General features: G+C 41.4%; 1 protein-coding gene across 3 annotated transcripts; it reads right to left on the bottom strand.

Annotated features, from left to right (window-relative positions):
* Window positions 1–1475: 1475 nt before the first annotated feature.
* Window positions 1476–17391, bottom strand: rad54b (RAD54 homolog B). 3 transcript variants are annotated; one of them, XM_042422761.1, is made up of 16 exons: window positions 17264–17391; window positions 15440–15619; window positions 15161–15344; window positions 8775–9002; window positions 6581–6880; window positions 6213–6375; window positions 5239–5464; window positions 4657–4743; window positions 4456–4576; window positions 4224–4363; window positions 3831–4121; window positions 3475–3638; window positions 3114–3375; window positions 2397–2463; window positions 2103–2300; window positions 1476–2017 (listed from the first exon to the last, which is right to left on the bottom strand). In XM_042422761.1, exons 2-16 carry the CDS (start codon window positions 15584–15586, stop codon window positions 1797–1799), a joined length of 2799 nt encoding a protein of 932 aa, XP_042278695.1. In that variant the 5' UTR covers window positions 15587–15619; window positions 17264–17391; the 3' UTR covers window positions 1476–1796. The 3 variants fall into 3 exon arrangements, with proteins under 3 accessions (XP_042278695.1, XP_042278697.1, XP_042278696.1); XM_042422763.1 differs by lacking the exons at window positions 1476–2017; window positions 2103–2300; window positions 2397–2463; ... (10 more) ...; window positions 15440–15619; window positions 17264–17391 and adding exons at window positions 9284–10907; window positions 11761–12138 and having other exon boundaries at window positions 15161–15249; XM_042422762.1 differs by lacking the exons at window positions 1476–2017; window positions 2103–2300; window positions 2397–2463; ... (11 more) ...; window positions 15440–15619; window positions 17264–17391 and adding exons at window positions 9284–10907; window positions 11761–12258.
* Between the last annotated feature and the right edge of the window lie 12 nt (window positions 17392–17403).

Here is a 17403-nt window from a genome sequence, read left to right as displayed (position 1 = left end):
CCCTTTCTCCCCCTTCAGCAGTGGAAAGTCATTCATTCAATCCATACGCCAGGTCTTTGAGCTGTCAGGCTGGAATGTGGGGCTTAAAAAGAGGGATTGGCAATGCAGCCAGTGAGCGGCTAGTAAGAGCTTTACACAGAAAGACAGACAAATTCCACTTCATGCAGCCACCAGCACATGGCCTCTGAGACTATTAGAGACGTGATTTGGATCAATATCCCACTTGGACAAGTGACACTCGTCTGCTGGACACGTGTCCAATAGCAATACCGAAGCGCTGTGACACAAAATGTGATTGCTCTGAAACAACAAACAGTATCTTTACATGGCCAAAGCCAGGCCAGGGCAGTAGCGGTAAGTTGCTTGGTGACAGTTGCTATGACAGCTCTGGTCTCCCTCTGAGGCTCAATATGGTGTCTTTCCTCGTCTTGACTCGTGGACTTTGTATTGTGGTTAAGATGCAGTCAGTTCTCACTCTCCCAGACTGATGAGCTTCTGGATTCTAGTGAGAAAACTGTTAAATAAATCCATGAAATATGTAAGGTTCATATGAGGCTGAAGACTTGTGCCGGAGGACAGGCACCGACAGTTTAAATTCACGCTACGACCACAGTGAAACAGCAGGTGTCTGCATAATCGCTGCATCTGAAGTACCACACGCCAAACAGGCCGCAGAGCGAGATCTGTCATACATATAAAAGGAGAAGCTTGACATCCCAGAGACCCAGTTATTACAATACAAAGTTGCTTAACAATCACGCAGAGTGGCGATCATCAAATAAATAATAATTACCCTTTTATGTAAAGACACACAATTTACTGGAGCTCAGTCTAGCTGACAGAACCGAACATAAATCATATTTGAATTCAGGGCACGCACGCACACCCACACACACTACCACAGAGAAACACACAGACACAACTACGTAACTCCCACGCAGCAGCTTTGTGTTGAAAAGCGTGAACAGACTAGTGTTATCCAAAACAACAGACTGAACAGATCAGAGTATGGCCCACATCGAAAATCCTGCAGATTCCCTAGACAGTAATGTGTAAGGTCACTACAACAGATACATAAACTGACACTGTAGCACCAAAAAAACAAAAAAACAAAACACCTGCCTATGCAAAAAACTCTCATTCTTCCAATGAAAAGATGTAGTTCAAGATGGTACACTCACTATGGAGCCACCTATGAACTAGATTCTTCAATAGGTGGTTGTATACACACATTCTCCCCATACCACCCAGGTTCAGTGTCACCTAAACATGCCTCAGAACAACATAAATCCTCTACATGACACAGTAAATATTACTCTAGATGGACACAGAAGTAACCGTCTTCCATGCTCTAATCTACACTATGTGGATTATAAAATATACCTGGCACGCAAACACTTCCAATCTGTCGCATACATACATGCGTCTTCTATGCTCTGTTTCCCCAGCAAGAATTCTTCAGTCAATAACAAATGTCCAACTGCTTAAAAGCCTGTTTATTACACACATTCTTTCTAAGTTTCATTTATTTCATGAAATTTTACAGTAAATTTCTCCAAATAAATAAAGAAAATACAAAAATGCTCAAAAAAAGATACAGAATACAGAACTGTTGATGACTGTACTGTTGCAGGTTGAGGTTAAACATGCAGCCATTGTTGAGTGTTTGGTCGTATGTTGTAGCTAGGCTGCAGACAAAACCCAGAGAGGCTCAAGACAAACATTTAGCAGACACGCTTGTGTGTGTGAAGGTACTACTGTTTTGGAGACATTTGAGTCTGGTGCGTAATGTTTGTCTACTGAGCTGTGCTACTGATGGTGGTCTGGAAGGCAAAGGTGATGTGGTTTCGTGCATGGTCGAGGTAGGGGTCTGAGAAGGTGTGTGTGTCACCAGAAAAATGTCTCCACTGCATCAGCTCGGACATGCTGAGATGCTTCTGTGCCGCCCCACTGCGGTCACCTTGACGGCCGAGTTGGCACGGCCGATCGGAAACCTGCTCCTCCTCCTCTGCGACGGCTGAGAATGGAGGAAAAAGTGAGCACATGCATGTGGAGATCTGAGAGTCTCAGTCAAGTCATGTGGAGTATTTCTATGAACCTACCAGTGACTGATCCGTCCATGTTGCAGCTGCAGTTCAGCAGGTCATGAGTCAAGCAAGGTGTGTCCGTCAGGCTGAAAAGATCTCGCAGATCATTGGTGGAGAAGCTGGTGTGATCCGCCCCTTTGCCCAGGTCGACAACCGTCCCAGAAAGCCCCTGTTTGGACACCTGACGCTGGAATATTCGCTCTTCAATGGTCCCTGAGAGGGAATAACACACAACGCATAAAACTTTAAATCAGTCTAGTTCATTGTATGCTGAATTTTCTGGCTCACTGTGTATTTGTGTATTCTGACCTGCAGTGAGGAGACGGTAGATGTGCACAGTCTTCCTCTGTCCATCTCTCCACACTCGAGCCATGGCCTAAACACAGAGAAGAAGGCAGTGTTGCAGGGGAGAGTGACAAGCATGTACACAGCACCATCTGGTGGATATGAATGTATATGAACGTGTTATACACTCACCGGCCACTTTATTAGGTACACCTGCGCAATCTCATGCAATCCAGTACAACAGCTCTGCCATAAATTCTACATTTATGAAGCTTGAACATTTTCAGTTTTTGTTGACATTGTCAGAAAGGTGATAATTCTACTTTGTGTTTATTACTGAGGTTGTAGTAGGTGGTGGTGTACTGAAGTGCATTATATTGAATGGTGTTCCTAATATTTTGTCCACTCCATTAACATATGTGAAGGGGGCAAAATATTAGGAACACTTTTCAATATAATGCACTCCAGTACACCACCACCAACTACAACCTCAATAATGAACATAAAGTAGAATTTTCACCTTTCTGACAATGTCAATAAAAACTGAAAATGTGTAAGCTTCATAAATGTATGGCAGGGCTGTTGTACTGGATTGCATTAGATTGCACAGGTGTACCTAATAAAGTGGCCATTGTGTGTAGTCAGAGTATGTGTGGGTGTGTGTGTGCAAGACCAAACTGTAAAACATTGTTCCAGACTTTAACCTTTGCGGGCATATCTGTTAGTGTGTGTATATTTTACCTGAATGTCATTGGCAGGGTTCCAGTCAATGTCATATAGCACCAAGTGGGAAGCGCCAATCAGATTAAGCCCCACCCCACCGGCTTTGGAGCTCAACAGAAACAGGAAGTTCTGAGAATAGGGGCTGTTAAAGCCGTCTACCAGCCGCTGTCTCTGGTTGGTCGGTGTATGTCCGTCGAGTCGACAGAAGGTGTAGCTCATGTGTACGCACAGGTCCTGGAGAAGGTCAAGTGTCTGAGTATAGTTGGACACTACGACCACCCTGCAGGCAACACATACATTGTCATATCTACAAATATACAGTACACACAGACCAAAGTGCACTCATGCAAGTGCAACGACTTGACAGTCTCACACTCACCTGTCTGAAGGGCTGAGGTGTCTGATGGCGGCCAGCAGGTCTGACAGAACCAGTAGTTTTCCAGAGTCAGCAGTGCTCAATCCACCTGAGGAGTAGGACTCTGGGAAGAGATCTGCCAGACCATCATATAAAGAGGTCTCCACTGATCCACAGTTGGTTCTCTCCTGAAAACAGAACAAGACTCGCAGTTAGGAAAATGATTCAGCCAAATCCCCAAACACACACACAAATACAGACTCAATATTTAATCTACAGAACTGATTGCCAATATCAACACTCAGAGTTCAATAAATGACTGCAATGATTACAGAAATATTCCATGTCCCTTCCTCTACAGACCAACAAAACAGCGTAACCTTGACAGTGGAGTGAAGCAGACCGGGGTGGTTGCAGAGCTTCTTCAGTGCAGTGATGCAGGCAAGGTGTGTGTGAGTTTGCGTGGAGCTCTGCAGGCAAGCTCTGAAGACTCGATGACAGAGGAGATGCTTGTACAGCTCTTGCTGCAGCGGCGACGGTTCGCAGAACAATGTCCAGTCGAGACGTGGCGGCAGGTAGCGGTTGATTATCTCCTGTGTCCTCCTCAGGATGAACATGCCAGTCAGACGAGAGAGCTCAGCTGCTCGCTCCTCTCCCAAATCTCTCTCCTCCTATTGGCAGAGACAGATATGGTGCGTGGTTTAATGCCAAATTAGGTTATGTATATACAGTATATATGAGGTGACCAGAGAAAGCAAAAGAGACAGCATTACCTCTGAGCAGGAAGGCTGTCTGGAGCGAAGAATAGGCTCTTCATACACTTTCCTATAAGCAGTTGACGAGCCAAGAATCCCCGGATTAACAAACTCTATGATAGCGTAGAACTCCTGCAGGTCATTCTGCACTGGGGTGCCTTTGAAGTAAGAGATTGTGGCTGTCAGTCAGAGACTCCTAAAAAGACTCAGTCAAAGTTTTGCATCTCTGTATCTCAGCATCAGTATGTACCTGTAAGTATGACCCTGCGATTGCAGCTGAGGCTGCTGAGAGCAGAGGATGTTTTGATGCTGCTGTTCTTCAATCTGTGACCCTCATCACAAATTACAAGACCAAACTCCACTTTCTGTACCTAAAAAACACAAGACGTCAATCAGCGGATGTATTTGTAACATTCCCACTCACAAAAGGCTAGACTCAAGGTGATCGTACCTGTTCCAGGCAGCGCAGCAGCATCTCGTAGCTGATCACAAGAACAGTGTGCAGAGGAGATAAGACAAACTGCTCTATCCTGTGGTCCTACACACGTCAACAAAACAGCACATTAATAAGTGAATACACAGCAAATTAATGTAAATGAGTGAATCTGATTTTTATCCCATTAGGTAAATTATCTTTGCACTTAGTAACAACACTAATTTTACTTATATACTGTAGAACTTTTTAGAAACAAATTACGAAGTACAAAAAAACATTGAGTGAAATACGATATGAACAAAATATCACATGAAATTAAGAGTGAGAATGCAGCAAAAGTACAAACTGAATATAAAACAATTTAGGGAAAAGACATGTTTAAAATAATGTGTTTTTTGTGACATTTATCTGAAGATAAATAGCTAGCTTGTTCCAGCTAGCGAGCTTAGAGTTCAATGTACGCTGTAGTGTGAGTATCAGGGACAGTGCAGCATCACGATGGTTTTCACCTGCACAACCTTTGATCTAATGCCGATCTCTCTACTCCTTACGCCACCTTGTAAATGCAAAAGAAAGAATTCCTCCTGTCCTCCTTACCTGATCCACAGTGAAAACATTGATCCTCTCACGGCCCAGCCACTTGTTAAACTCTGCACCCCAGTTCTGTACAAGGCTACCAGGAGTGACCACAAGGACACGCTTAGCGACGGGTTTCCCACCATACGGTCCCTGCTTAAGCAACGTCCAGGACAGAGCCACACTCTGGAGGGTCTTCCCCAGACCCATCTCATCAGCTAGGATAGCACCGTAGCGACCCACAGCTCTGAAGCACACATACACAAACACGCCGAACACAACAATAAGACCCATTATAAATCCTAAATAGGGCGTAATCACTGTGATATGTATGGAGCTAATTCTTGCCAAAACTTAACAAATATCCAAAACATGTTTTAAAAATGCTCTACGATTGGTTTGCAAATACAAAACACCATTAACATTTTGATTTGCAAATACAAAACTTGCCTATCAAACAAATACACAACATATTTATAATATATCATGCTTCAGAAACATAGACAGTATGTCTTACGAGTACAAAAAATATATCCTACGAAGACAAAAAAATATCACATAACTTTTGGCACAATCTTTCCGCTGTGATTGTGCCGAGGATTTCCTCACAAATGTCCTGAGTAGTTCACCACCCGTAACAGCAGGTGGCAGGAAGAGTCCATTTAAATGAGCCGGGAGGTTGAGAAGAAGAGCAGAAGAAGTCACATAATATTTTTTGTCTTCGTAGGATATATTTTTTTGTACTTGTAAGACATGCTGTCTTTGTTTCTCAAGCATGATGTTTTAGACATATGGTATGTTTTCTATTTGCAAAACAACATACATTAGTTTGTTAATGATGTTTTGTATTTGCAAACCACACTGTTTGTTAGTCAATCTTAAGGTATTTGTAAAACATGTTTTGTGTGTTTGTTAAGTTTTGGCAGGAAATTAGCTCCTCAGATATACTGTCTTTTAACTTTTGACAACACATTTTACAGGAACAGCTCCATCACCTCATGCCCATGACACACTCATAAAGAAATAGCAGGCCGTCTCTCTGGTGGGGTCGCAGGTGAGTGGTCAGGTACGGATCAACCACAACATCTACAACAGGAAGCCCTGATTTGTTATTAGACCACTGATGGTTAGGAGAGGGACGAGGCATCACCAGTGCACCTGAAAACAAAGATTCAAACCAAAATATGACAATAAGCAAAAAGTGGTGACACGTATTTGATTGCTGTAAACTATTTTATCTGGTTTCCAGACTGGATGGTCTTTTGCACAAAGAAACTTTCATGCAAAATTGTGGATAAGGATTCCATGATTGTCCAGAATAACAACCTTTCCAATGAATAAAGTTCTGATTCAGTCTACATACCTGGTGCTAGCGGGTCATGACGAGGTCTGCAGGTCTGTTCCTCCTCCGATGTGGATCCTGGATGTTCTGCTCTCCCCGTCAGTGTTGGGGGGCAGAAAGGTTTGGACACAAAGCGACGAGGAGGAGGTGGAGCTGTCTTTGTATGTGGCTCGTCTTTTTCTACTTGGACCTCTTGGAAACAACGTCCCTTGGCGAAGTCCCCGGCAGAAATGACGCCCATCACCTCCACCTCCTTCCCTCCGATCATCAAAGTCTCTCCCTCGGACAGAGAAGCCAGCTCTGACACCTTGTAGCCACTACCTACATGTAAACATGCAAAAACATGATACTCACTAAGTTTATGACAGTGTACTGGGAGAAATGATCTCGTATTGTGGTAATAATTGAAATGTTCCTCATGCATGAGTCGTAAGAGCAAACTCATAAAAACAGAGCGCTATAAAGTTATCAAAATTGACACAAAAGGGTCAAAACATTTTTCCACTCTTATGGTGGTGCTATCATTAGGCAGAGGCAGTATTTCTATGAATATGACAAAAACACACATGAAAAACATGGAAATGTCAAATTTAAATTAATTAACATTATAAAATAATAATAGAAAACACATACTGTGAATACCAAAATAAAAATATGATAAATTCATTGAGTACAAGCCAGATTTGAAATAATTTGATCCATCAGCTACTTTTGAAGGATTTTTAAGTTCCCCTCCACCCAAAAATATGTTTTTCTTCTTGTTCCTACAGTTGTATGTTTGAGCTTCACTGTGCAGAGTTTGACACTAGAAGGCTGTTTTCACTTTCATCTGCTGAAGAGGGAAATTTTCTCTGTCAAAATGTGGGCCTACGAGCATGATTTGTGATATCTCAACTAGTTTGGAACCAATTCTGGTCCAATATTCAACTTACAAAAGTGTGATGTGGAAACTTGAAGCATCCAGTGCACAAACACCAAGAATGGATTTAACTGATCAAATTAAATAAATTTGCATATTTATGGTAATTCTACCTTTTTTGTGGAAAAACCACATCTGACACATGTAATTGTTCCTAACTAGGGATGGGCTTTTTAAGTCATTTCAATATTTGAGTACTCACAAAAAAAAATCTAATATAAGAACAGGGACCAAATGAACACCCTAGCAAAAATGTAGGTATGCAAGTTTAACATTAGCTTGCCCTGCACATTCATTTCATTTATTTTGTCCAAATATTTCCAAACATTACTCTTATGCCTGGTCACCATTCTGCCTGTAACATTAGATTGAGTGATGTCCAACTGAAAATGTTATTTTTACTTAAAAAAACGTTATTTGCGGCTGCGCAGATCTATCATTTTTGCTATATGGATCTGTACAGATATTCATAGAGAGCAGTTACATCACTGTGTCTCGTCCAAAAAATGTAAACTTTTAATATAGAACAGGGTCAATTTATATTTATTACATATATGTTTTACTCTACGTTGAACAAATACTGACGTCTAAATCAAGTACTTGAGTACTCAGGCCCATCCCTATTCCAAACATAGTATTTTTATGTCTTAATACATGTCTGGGGAGGATCTTTAAGTATTTCTCTAAAATGTTAAATATTCATCACTAAATATTCAAAAATCTATGTTAACATTCAGAAAAAAACAAAGGTACAATTTATCATGAGTTCAATATTCCAAAACTCAACTACTCTGCTTTGGTTCGATCAGATTTGATTGACAGTGGCTGCCAACATGTATTGACAAACCACTAACTGTCATCAAATTCGGACTGAAATGTTGCTAAATCCTGAATAGTGAGATTACCCTTTTCTATCTGAGCTCCCCCAACTTCAAGAGACAGAAATGTCTCATGTGAAATAATAAAAGCTGTGTTCATGTAGGACACTAATGCTCATGGTAAGAAGCTAATTGACAAAATATGTTTTCAGGGCCTTAAAAAGCAACTGAACATCAACTAAAACTCTTGTTTGAAGTTCTTCTGACGTTGATCACCTTGGTTACTACACCCCATCATCACTGCTGGTTGCGGTTAGAGGTGCAACAGAGAGCTCAGAGGAGACACAGACTTGATTATCACAATTTAAAAAGTTATTTCTGTTAAAGCTTAACTGTCACAAGCAATGTAGGCTGCAGCCACACTGCTCCTTCACTAATCAAACTGAAATTTGTCCCAACACACAACACTCTGCCTCACCCTTTCCAATGTCCTTGCCCTCCATGTCTTTCAGTGTGGCTGTGCGTCCTCTTGTCACCAGGACTGCATCGCCCTCCCAGCGCTTGTGTTTCTTCTTACTGGCCTTACACCACATCACGCTGAAGTAACGCACTCCGTCCTGACTGCAACCAGTGTCTGAGGCTGACCCTGCAGGTGGTTGAGGGGTATGAGGAGATCTGGGACTCAACTGAGGAGAACTCATCAATCCTGTAGAAGGGAGAGATTTAATACAGTGGTTGAAAAACGCAGTGAAAAACCAACATCTTGGACACCCTACTCCTCAGCAGAGGTCGCTGTTGCACCAAATCTGCACGTCATACTACACCTTCATATTCACACATTTGAAACCCGGAGCGTTCATCGTGCACTGTTAGAATGAACTGCAAGAAACCTTATTTTAAATGTCTGTAACAATGATAAAATACATGAAATTAAGAAAAAAAGATCTTTGTCTTTTGGTATGTAATAAACACAAAAACAATAGAATATCAATCTTACTGTTTTAATAGAAATAAGTGAACATATGAACAAACTGTAGAAGAAATGGACAACAATCATATACCAACATTACAATACAATCAATGATGTAGTCACGTACATTAAATAACAATAACATCACAAAACCATTTCCTCCCTTCTTTCAATCGCTGGACTGGCCGTCAATACAGCAACCAGAGAGAACTTTTGACTTGAATGTTTTTGACTCTTCTTCAGTTGAATTCTGCGACTCGCTTAACAGGATTTGCCATCATTAGCATCACGCATTAAGGCCTTCGACAGTTCAACTTGTGCTGTAATCTGAGGTATCTCTGATCATTTCTCAGTTCTAAAAAAGAAGCGTAACTTTGTGCATCTTTTGTCTTTTCTGACCTACAGAATTTTGAAAAAGGGCACCTTGTTTGGCTTCCTAAAAGTGCTAAAAGGAAATGCCTCTTTAGTTTATCACATCTGATTTCTACAGATGTCAGATTAAGTGGAATTTTTCTTTACAAAGAATCAACAGAGCATGAAATAATGATATGAACTGAGCTGACTGCTACACTCCTGACACTCCAGTATCTCCTAAATGCTGTTACTATACATTTTCTACCAATCTTGGATAATTAAGATCATCAACACTATGCTAACATTCCCGTAGTACATAATGGTGGCAGATCTAGGCAGAAGAAGCACCAGTGAGATGCACGTCATTCACTACAACAAATATTCCCTTACGAAAAGAATCTGGACTTTCACATTTGTTTTACCTATTTTGGCCTGTCAGTGTTAGCAATGTGAGTGTTTATGAGTTTTGTTGCCGTTTCTGTCGATAAGTGCGAGAATGATGACAGATTTTTAACACTGATGAGCATAAACAGAGACTGATGGCAGCTGGACTTTGCGATATGCAATCAGGCTATCAGCATCTGTATGAGGCACTATGTTGTCAAAAGAAATCCAAGCTCTGAAACATCTCTCAAAAACATGGAACTGATGAGTGTGAGTTGCCCTTCAGTCATATCTCCAAACTTTTCAGACCCTCCAGCGCTGGCCACAGATCTGCGTGTTCACGCTTGTTATAGAGGAATTGGCAGTCCGTGTCTGAGTCGGGCAGCCTTTAGTTTCTCCACTTTGATCTTGGCTCTCAGAAGTTCCTCCTCCAGTTCCTGCTTCCTCTTCAGCCCCTCCCTCTTCTCCTCCAAGTATATGGCAACTTTTCTGTGATTGGCTAGCACCAACTCGTGCTCCTCTTTGGCCAGGTGCAGAGGGCGATACCTGTCGGGCTGGTGGTGAGGGTAGATGTCGTTAGGGTAGAGGTCGTGGCGTAACGGCAGCGGCGAGGTGGAGAGAGGGATGTTAACAGAGGAAGGGGCGGGCGATAGGGATGCTTCGTAATTGTGGACACTACCCAAGTCCTGCTCCCCCTCCTCCTCCTGGCCCGCCTCCAGCCCTGGCCCTACATGCGTGGAGAGGATGGGAAGATCTGGCGGCGGTTTGACATCATCTTCAGGGTCCAGCTGGACCACCTCATGTGGAATATTTGGGACAGCTGCTGAGTAGTCCTGGAGTCCAGCCAGAGATGAGCTGCTGCCAGGAGGTTCGATGGGAGAATTGTGCTTGCTGTATATTAATCTGAGGATGGAATGAAGGATAAAAATAAGTGAGGATAGAGAGTTTAAACAGCACTTATTGAGTGTCTACATCTTGTTTATTGAAGTGTGTGGAGACCTGTAGGCGATAATGCACACTAATAAAAGGATTAGTTTAGTAATTAGAGCAGATTGAAGGGAAATTAAATAAGTTACCAAAATAAAAATAACAAACTTTTGCTGGTTACAAACTCACAGATGTCATGATTTCCTGTCTCACGTAATTATGGCATAAATACATGACAAAGATTATGTCAAATTTTTGTTCTGTCTTAAAAAACAAACAAAAAAAGAATTTACACTAAATTATTCAATGGTTTGTCTTCTGCATATTCTCCCGAGCCAATGTCAGGATATTCTGCTTCAGTCTCATTTTCTTTACTTTCTGCAGCGTGTGGAGCTCGAGCCAAGTTCAAAACATTATTTTGGAGTCCGATCTGTGATAGGTATTTGTCAAAAAAACAACAACAAAAACACTAAGTGATTCACCTGAAACCTGACTTACAGACTAAACAATATCGAACAAAAAAAAACACAAACTACCAATAAGCAGCCAACAAACACTGGGAGAACATATAGTGTTTTCCTGTTGAGCCAGATCATCATGCGTAGTTAGTGTGTAGTCTGATTGGGTTTGGAAACTGAGAGCAGCCCCTCCCCTCACTCCTCCTCCTCCTCCTCCTCTAAGGGTTGAACTGTACTGTGACTACATGCTGTTTTGGAGCTGAGGATACACAGTCTTGTCGTCTGTGCTTGTTAAATTCTCATCTGACTGTTTTCTCATCCCTTCAGTTCTGCAGTGAAATGTGTGTCTGTGCTCGTATGTCACACTTTACCTGCGTAGTGCCTGGTCCTTTTCGTGAATGGGCACATGGTGAAACAGGTGAGGGATCATCTCCATAATTCTCCTGGTTGGCTCGGAGATGCTCGCTCTGTACTCTGGCTGGGCGTGTCTCCGCTGCATCACTTCCTGTTTGGCTGATTCCTTCAGCCTCTTGTAGAGGGTCCTGAGGCCCTGAGCGGTCCGGTGGGGTCTGTCCCCTCCTAATGCGTTGTACTGCTCAGCCACAGTGTCCCAGCACTTGTTCTTGTCCACGATGACGGCATGTTTGTTTGTGTGCTCCTCCAGGATGCGGATGTGAGGACGGACCAGCTTCAACAGGTCCAGCTTCTCAGAGAGGGTGAAGTTGGAGGAGCGAGCTTTACCCACCATACTGGACAGAAACACAGAGCTGGACGCCATCTTATAGCATAGCGGACCCTCACAGACCAAGTCGGGCCTAAAGCTGTCACCCTTCAGTAGCCACAATCAGGACTGTGGCTCCTCACTCTTCACATCTGTCTGTTTGTGTCCCTGCTGCTGGCTTCTCTTGGTCCACGGTGATAAAGCTAACACTGGTCTAACTCCCATACATCTCTCATTTCTTCCTCTCTTCTTCCTCCCTAAATCAAACATAAGCTATGTCTAACATGTGCATGGATTCACACTACTCCTTGGTTCCCTCTCAGCTACGTTGCACAACAAAAACAGGCTGTGCTGCACACAATAAGAATCAGGCTTAACTAGGCCAGCCTCGTTTAGGCCCCCGCCTACCGCGGAGGGCTTTGGATGAATTCCTCCCAGCTTAGGCTGACGTAGCTAAGCTGCTTAAACCCAGCCCGACCTACTTACAGCTCGGTCTCTCTAAACCCCAAACCAAGCACAGCACAGAGCAGAGCAGAGCACAGCCACCCTGCCTCTACAATACAACACAAGGACGGCTGCAGGAGGGGTGTGCATGCACAAATGAAAAGGGGGGGCAGTATTCAAACAGTGTCTTACAGGTTATTAGGGGTCAGAGTTTCCTAAAGTGAGTGACGCTTGGAAATAGCACTGGCTTAACTAACTGAGTGGGGGGAGGGGCTTGCGAGCGCGCTGCGCATGCCCGTGAGAACAGCAGCTTGTAGTGAACGCACACACTAAAATCACAACTCTGCATCAGCAATGTTAATTCATATCATCCAAAAACAGGCGTTCAGGGTGCGGTTATAGACCGTCCCGAACCAAACGCAGAGAGTGTTTGAGCAGCGTGTTTTCAGGGAGGAAAAGCAGAGGCACTAGTTGCTCCTGCAGGAGACGGAGCGATGGCTCACTGATCCCGAGCACAGTCCTGATCTGCACGGCGCTGCCGCTGCACAACCCCGCTCATTTGCATAATGCTGGACCTGCTGTCACTCAGCCTCAGTCCGCCTGGTTTAACATCCATCTTCACTGTGTGTGTGTGTGTGTGTGTGTGTTGTTATTATTAGACATAGAGACTAGACACTGAAATGAAAGAGCGCTGCCGCTTCGTTTGACTTGCCGGCGACACACACACACGGTTATTCATGTCAAAAATGGTAATAAACATACGATTTGATGGAAATACTTGTGTTTAAATACTTGCACGCTGTTTCATCATGATCGTGCATTTTCATTGCGTGAAAACAACATCGACCATGTGTTGTTGTGGCGGTGTGCGTATTTTTTTTTATCAATGAATCGCAATATGCGGGTAAAATATGAAGTGAAGTGAGCAGGGCAGGAGCTTTATATGTTTACACGGAGCAGACTCCCTGCTGCCTCTAAAAATGGCAACTAGATCAACAGCCGGGAGGACAAGATTAAGCATCTTCTATTCTGGCTGAGAAAACATCCTTTTCAATCAAACATTATACCTGTGCAGGGAGGAGTAACAGATAAATGAGTTGTAATAATTGGAGGCTGAACAGGTGAATTTTTCTAAATTCATCTGATATTGTTCATCATTGATCAGCTAATGTACAAGTACGGTATATATTATGAAGCCATGTTTTTGAATGCTCTGCTTTCTTAATAATGTGTTCAGTGACTTGCAGGTTTCCAGTAAGACTTGTGTGCTTCTCACTGTTTTTACTTCTGCATGGGAGGTTTAATGTTATTTAATACATGCAACTTAAAAGATGTCTTACAGTACTGTAGTGAAACAACCTGATGTTTCTGTTACATATGTGCATCATGCACTTCACTACCTTAGAAATATTCACCTTGCACTAATGCACAGTGTACTATACAATAGCATAATAACATCATTGAACAGTGTATACTCAGAAAATAGTGTTAGAGTTATGGTTATATCTCTAGTCTCTATTTATTCTGTTTATTTTTTATATTTGAGTTAGTAATTTAGTTATTGTATATAATTTAGCCTTTAATTGTATTTGTTTTACCTTCCTCATTGTTTTTGTATTTTGATTTATGTCAAGTGGCTGCTGTAACACTTTAATTTCCCTTTGGGGTTAATGAAGTACTCTATCTATCTATCTATCTATCTATCTATCTATCTAAGTCAGTGTTTTTTAAGTAAGTACTATGTGGAGTTTATCAGCATTAACACAACAGAGAAAACATGTATTTAAAGTATCCTGTTACATATTCCTACTTTATGACATTTTCTCCAACAATGAAGAGGAAGGATGAAATACATAAATGTGAGTTACTAAAAACCTCACTGAGAAGAGATAAAGTGTCTGTCAAACACTTTCAATCATCCTGTATTTTTAGTTATTTCCTAAGCAAATTTAAGTGTAAATTAATTGTGAATACTCAAATTGTAAATAGTGAAATTAGAAAATAAGAAATACATAAACATGAACTGAAAAATGTTAGTGACTAAATTATCTAGACCTAATTTTAGAGCTGCAATGATTAGTTGATTAATCAGTTAGTTGCCAACTATTAAATTAATCGCCAACTATTTTGAGTCATTTTTTAAAGAAAAAAAGTCCAAATTCTCTGATTCCAGCCTCTTAAATGTGATTTTTTTCTGCTGTATATCTCTTACAGCAGATGCTTTCACTGTCCAGGCTTAATTGGTTGATCTTCCTTGTCCACCTGCATTTAATTGAGCTAATTAAGAGAACCTTTAACTCCAAGAGCATGTAGGTATTTGGGACGTCAGCAGTTATCACGGGAGGCAAATAACAGCTTTTTACTAAGAATAGATGAACTGTTACTCTGTGGAATGAAAACCGGACAAACATAAAGCATCTTTACACTGCCGACACCTATGGGATCTGCAAGACTCTTTTCTATCTGTGAACTTTCCAGTTTCTGGATGCCCAATGTGGGCTACATATAAACATCCCTCACTCTGTAACACACACACAGAGTTCCTTATACCATCATGCTTATTACCACAATGAGTATTGCTCCAACCACAGCTTTTAATGTCTTACCTGCTGGTCTGGTGTCCTCTGTGGCAGTGTTAGGATATTCTGTCTCATCCTCATTTTCTTTACTTTCCGTTGCATTGAGGACTCGAGACAGAGCTCTGGACAAGGCTGGTGCAGCATGGGCAGCTTTGGGTTGGACATCACACCCTGTTTTACTGGGAGCTGGTGCTGCTAGACTTCTCTGAACCTGAAGTACAAGAAGTGGTGAGAGGAGAATTTATAATCTGAGAAAGTTTGAACATCGGTGGATGACAAACAGGGATGATGAGGACCTGTATTTACCTTATCCAGTGCATTGCCTAAACCAGGTTTAGGGGTAAGGGGTTTGGATGCAGCCACAAGATGTGAAGTAGACGCTCCAGGCGGCACAAACCGAGGCTTTTTCACAGCATTACCCAAGAGCTGACTGGGAGCTCCTGAGCGTCGCATTCTGTTACTGGCTTGACCACAATAATGTATCTCCTAAAGACAGAAAGCAACAAATATTACAATCAACATCAACTCAGCAACTGTTGATACTAGTAGGTAATTAGGACCCAATTATCATCATGTCAGTAGTCCAGAAACACCCTGACAAAATGAAAAAGAAAACAATTTTGCCAGAATCTTCATTCACTAATCAATCAGTACTGAGGAGACTGTTGGGTTTCACCAAAATGTTCATCCCCTAGTAATTTAATGTTTCTTACATTAGTGATTTTGTCACAACAGTAAGAAAGTTTACAACTAAAACCAAGATTTAAAAAAAAAAGTAAACAGGTGTAAAATTTAGACAAGTTTTCCCCTGAGTCCACAGAGCTTACAGTCCGTTACTCAGATTTAGTGTGTGACAGTTGAGAAGTTTAAATATTCCATCAGGCATTAATTCATTATTATTTTGATGAAAAATTACTATTTTAACCACTTATCAAATAAACATATAAACATGTTATAAATTCTCAAATACAACTTGTTAGCTGCTCTTTCATATCTCCATATAAGATATTTGAGGACAGAACTCTTCACTGTGAATTATATCTTGTGATCAATATTTCATGTTATTATCAACATCTACAGTATACAGTACGATTTGGAGTTAAGGGAAACATAAATAATGATATTTAGCAGGTGATACTCTTTTTTTTCCACCACTTAAACTTATGAAAAGGTGTTAGACATCGTAGCAAAAGCCTTAAAGCTGTTTAAACCCACTTTCAGATTTGTGAAACCTTTATTTTGCTTAAGAAAACAGAAAAAAGGGTGATTTCACTGATATTTCTCACTCCAGACCACATTACACCAGATCAAAAACCACTATACTTAAGACTTGTCAAATCTGGACTAGATTAACAAGGAGCCTCCAGAGACTCATTAAAACACACTTGCACACTTTGTGAAAGGAGAAAAAAGGGCGATTTCACTGCTCAAAATCAGTGAAACCAATACTAAGCTCACTGTATATTTAGCCTCTAATGTGGTCTGCATGGGGGGAAAAAAGCAGTGAAATCGCCCTTTTTTCTGTTTTCACAAATAGAATAAAGGTTTCACAAATCTGAAACTGTGTTTTACTGAGTGTCTGGAGTCTCCTTGTTAATCTAGTCCAGATTTGACAGGTGTAAATATGGTGGTTTTTGATGTGGACCTGGTCTAATGTGATGTGGATGGGGAAAAGCAGTGAAATCGCCCTTTCTTCTGTTTTCATAACCATAATAGAGGTTTCACGAATCTGAAAGTGGGTTCAGTCGCGTAATATCATCATTTATGTTTCTCTTAACCCCCAAATAGGAAGTTAACTTCAGCGTCGTGGCGGACACAACATGTTCAATCCTTAAAAATGATTTCTTGTGACAACAATGATAATAGCAGCTCTGACGATGATTAATGAAAAACCAAAACAATCAATTAATTCCAAGAACTCTCGTAAATTGATCCAGTGGCCAATCGCCTAAATTAAATACCTTTTTGAACATATTTGAGAGTATTTGCCATGGAGGAAAGATGGGACGTTAGTTTACCATGAAGCACAAAGTTAGCTTAACTCGCTAGCAACAAACTTCGCTAACCAGTATTGTCACGATCTAAAGTCGGCTGTAATGTTTGATAACTGTGACAACATGTCATACATACCCAAAGGAACTACAGGCGTGATGGAAACATTAAAAAAAATCACAAAATGTCACTCAACAAACGAACAGACTCGTCTTGTCTTACTTTCTTTTAACTCTATTTTCTGTTTCTCCCGCTAGATGATCTCTGCAACATGATTG

This window comes from Thunnus maccoyii, chromosome 10 (genome assembly GCF_910596095.1).
Source record: "Thunnus maccoyii chromosome 10, fThuMac1.1, whole genome shotgun sequence".
Taxonomy (NCBI): Eukaryota; Metazoa; Chordata; class Actinopteri; order Scombriformes; family Scombridae; genus Thunnus; species Thunnus maccoyii.
The sequence above is the reverse complement of the archived record's forward strand: the minus strand, read 5'-3'. Positions and strand labels throughout refer to the sequence as shown.

Coding starts and splice junctions, on each gene's coding strand:
- rad54b (XM_042422761.1), bottom strand. CDS start 15,586: ATGCGACGCTCAGGAGCTCCCAGTCAGCTCTTGGGTAATGCTGTGAAA. Junction 9,003..15,160: donor AGAGGACACCAGACCAGCAG/GTAAGACATTAA, acceptor TCCCTTCTACAG/GATTGATGAGTTCTCCTCAG. Junction 3,376..3,474: donor CACCTCAGCCCTTCAGACAG/GTGAGTGTGAGA, acceptor TGTTGCCTGCAG/GGTGGTCGTAGTGTCCAACT.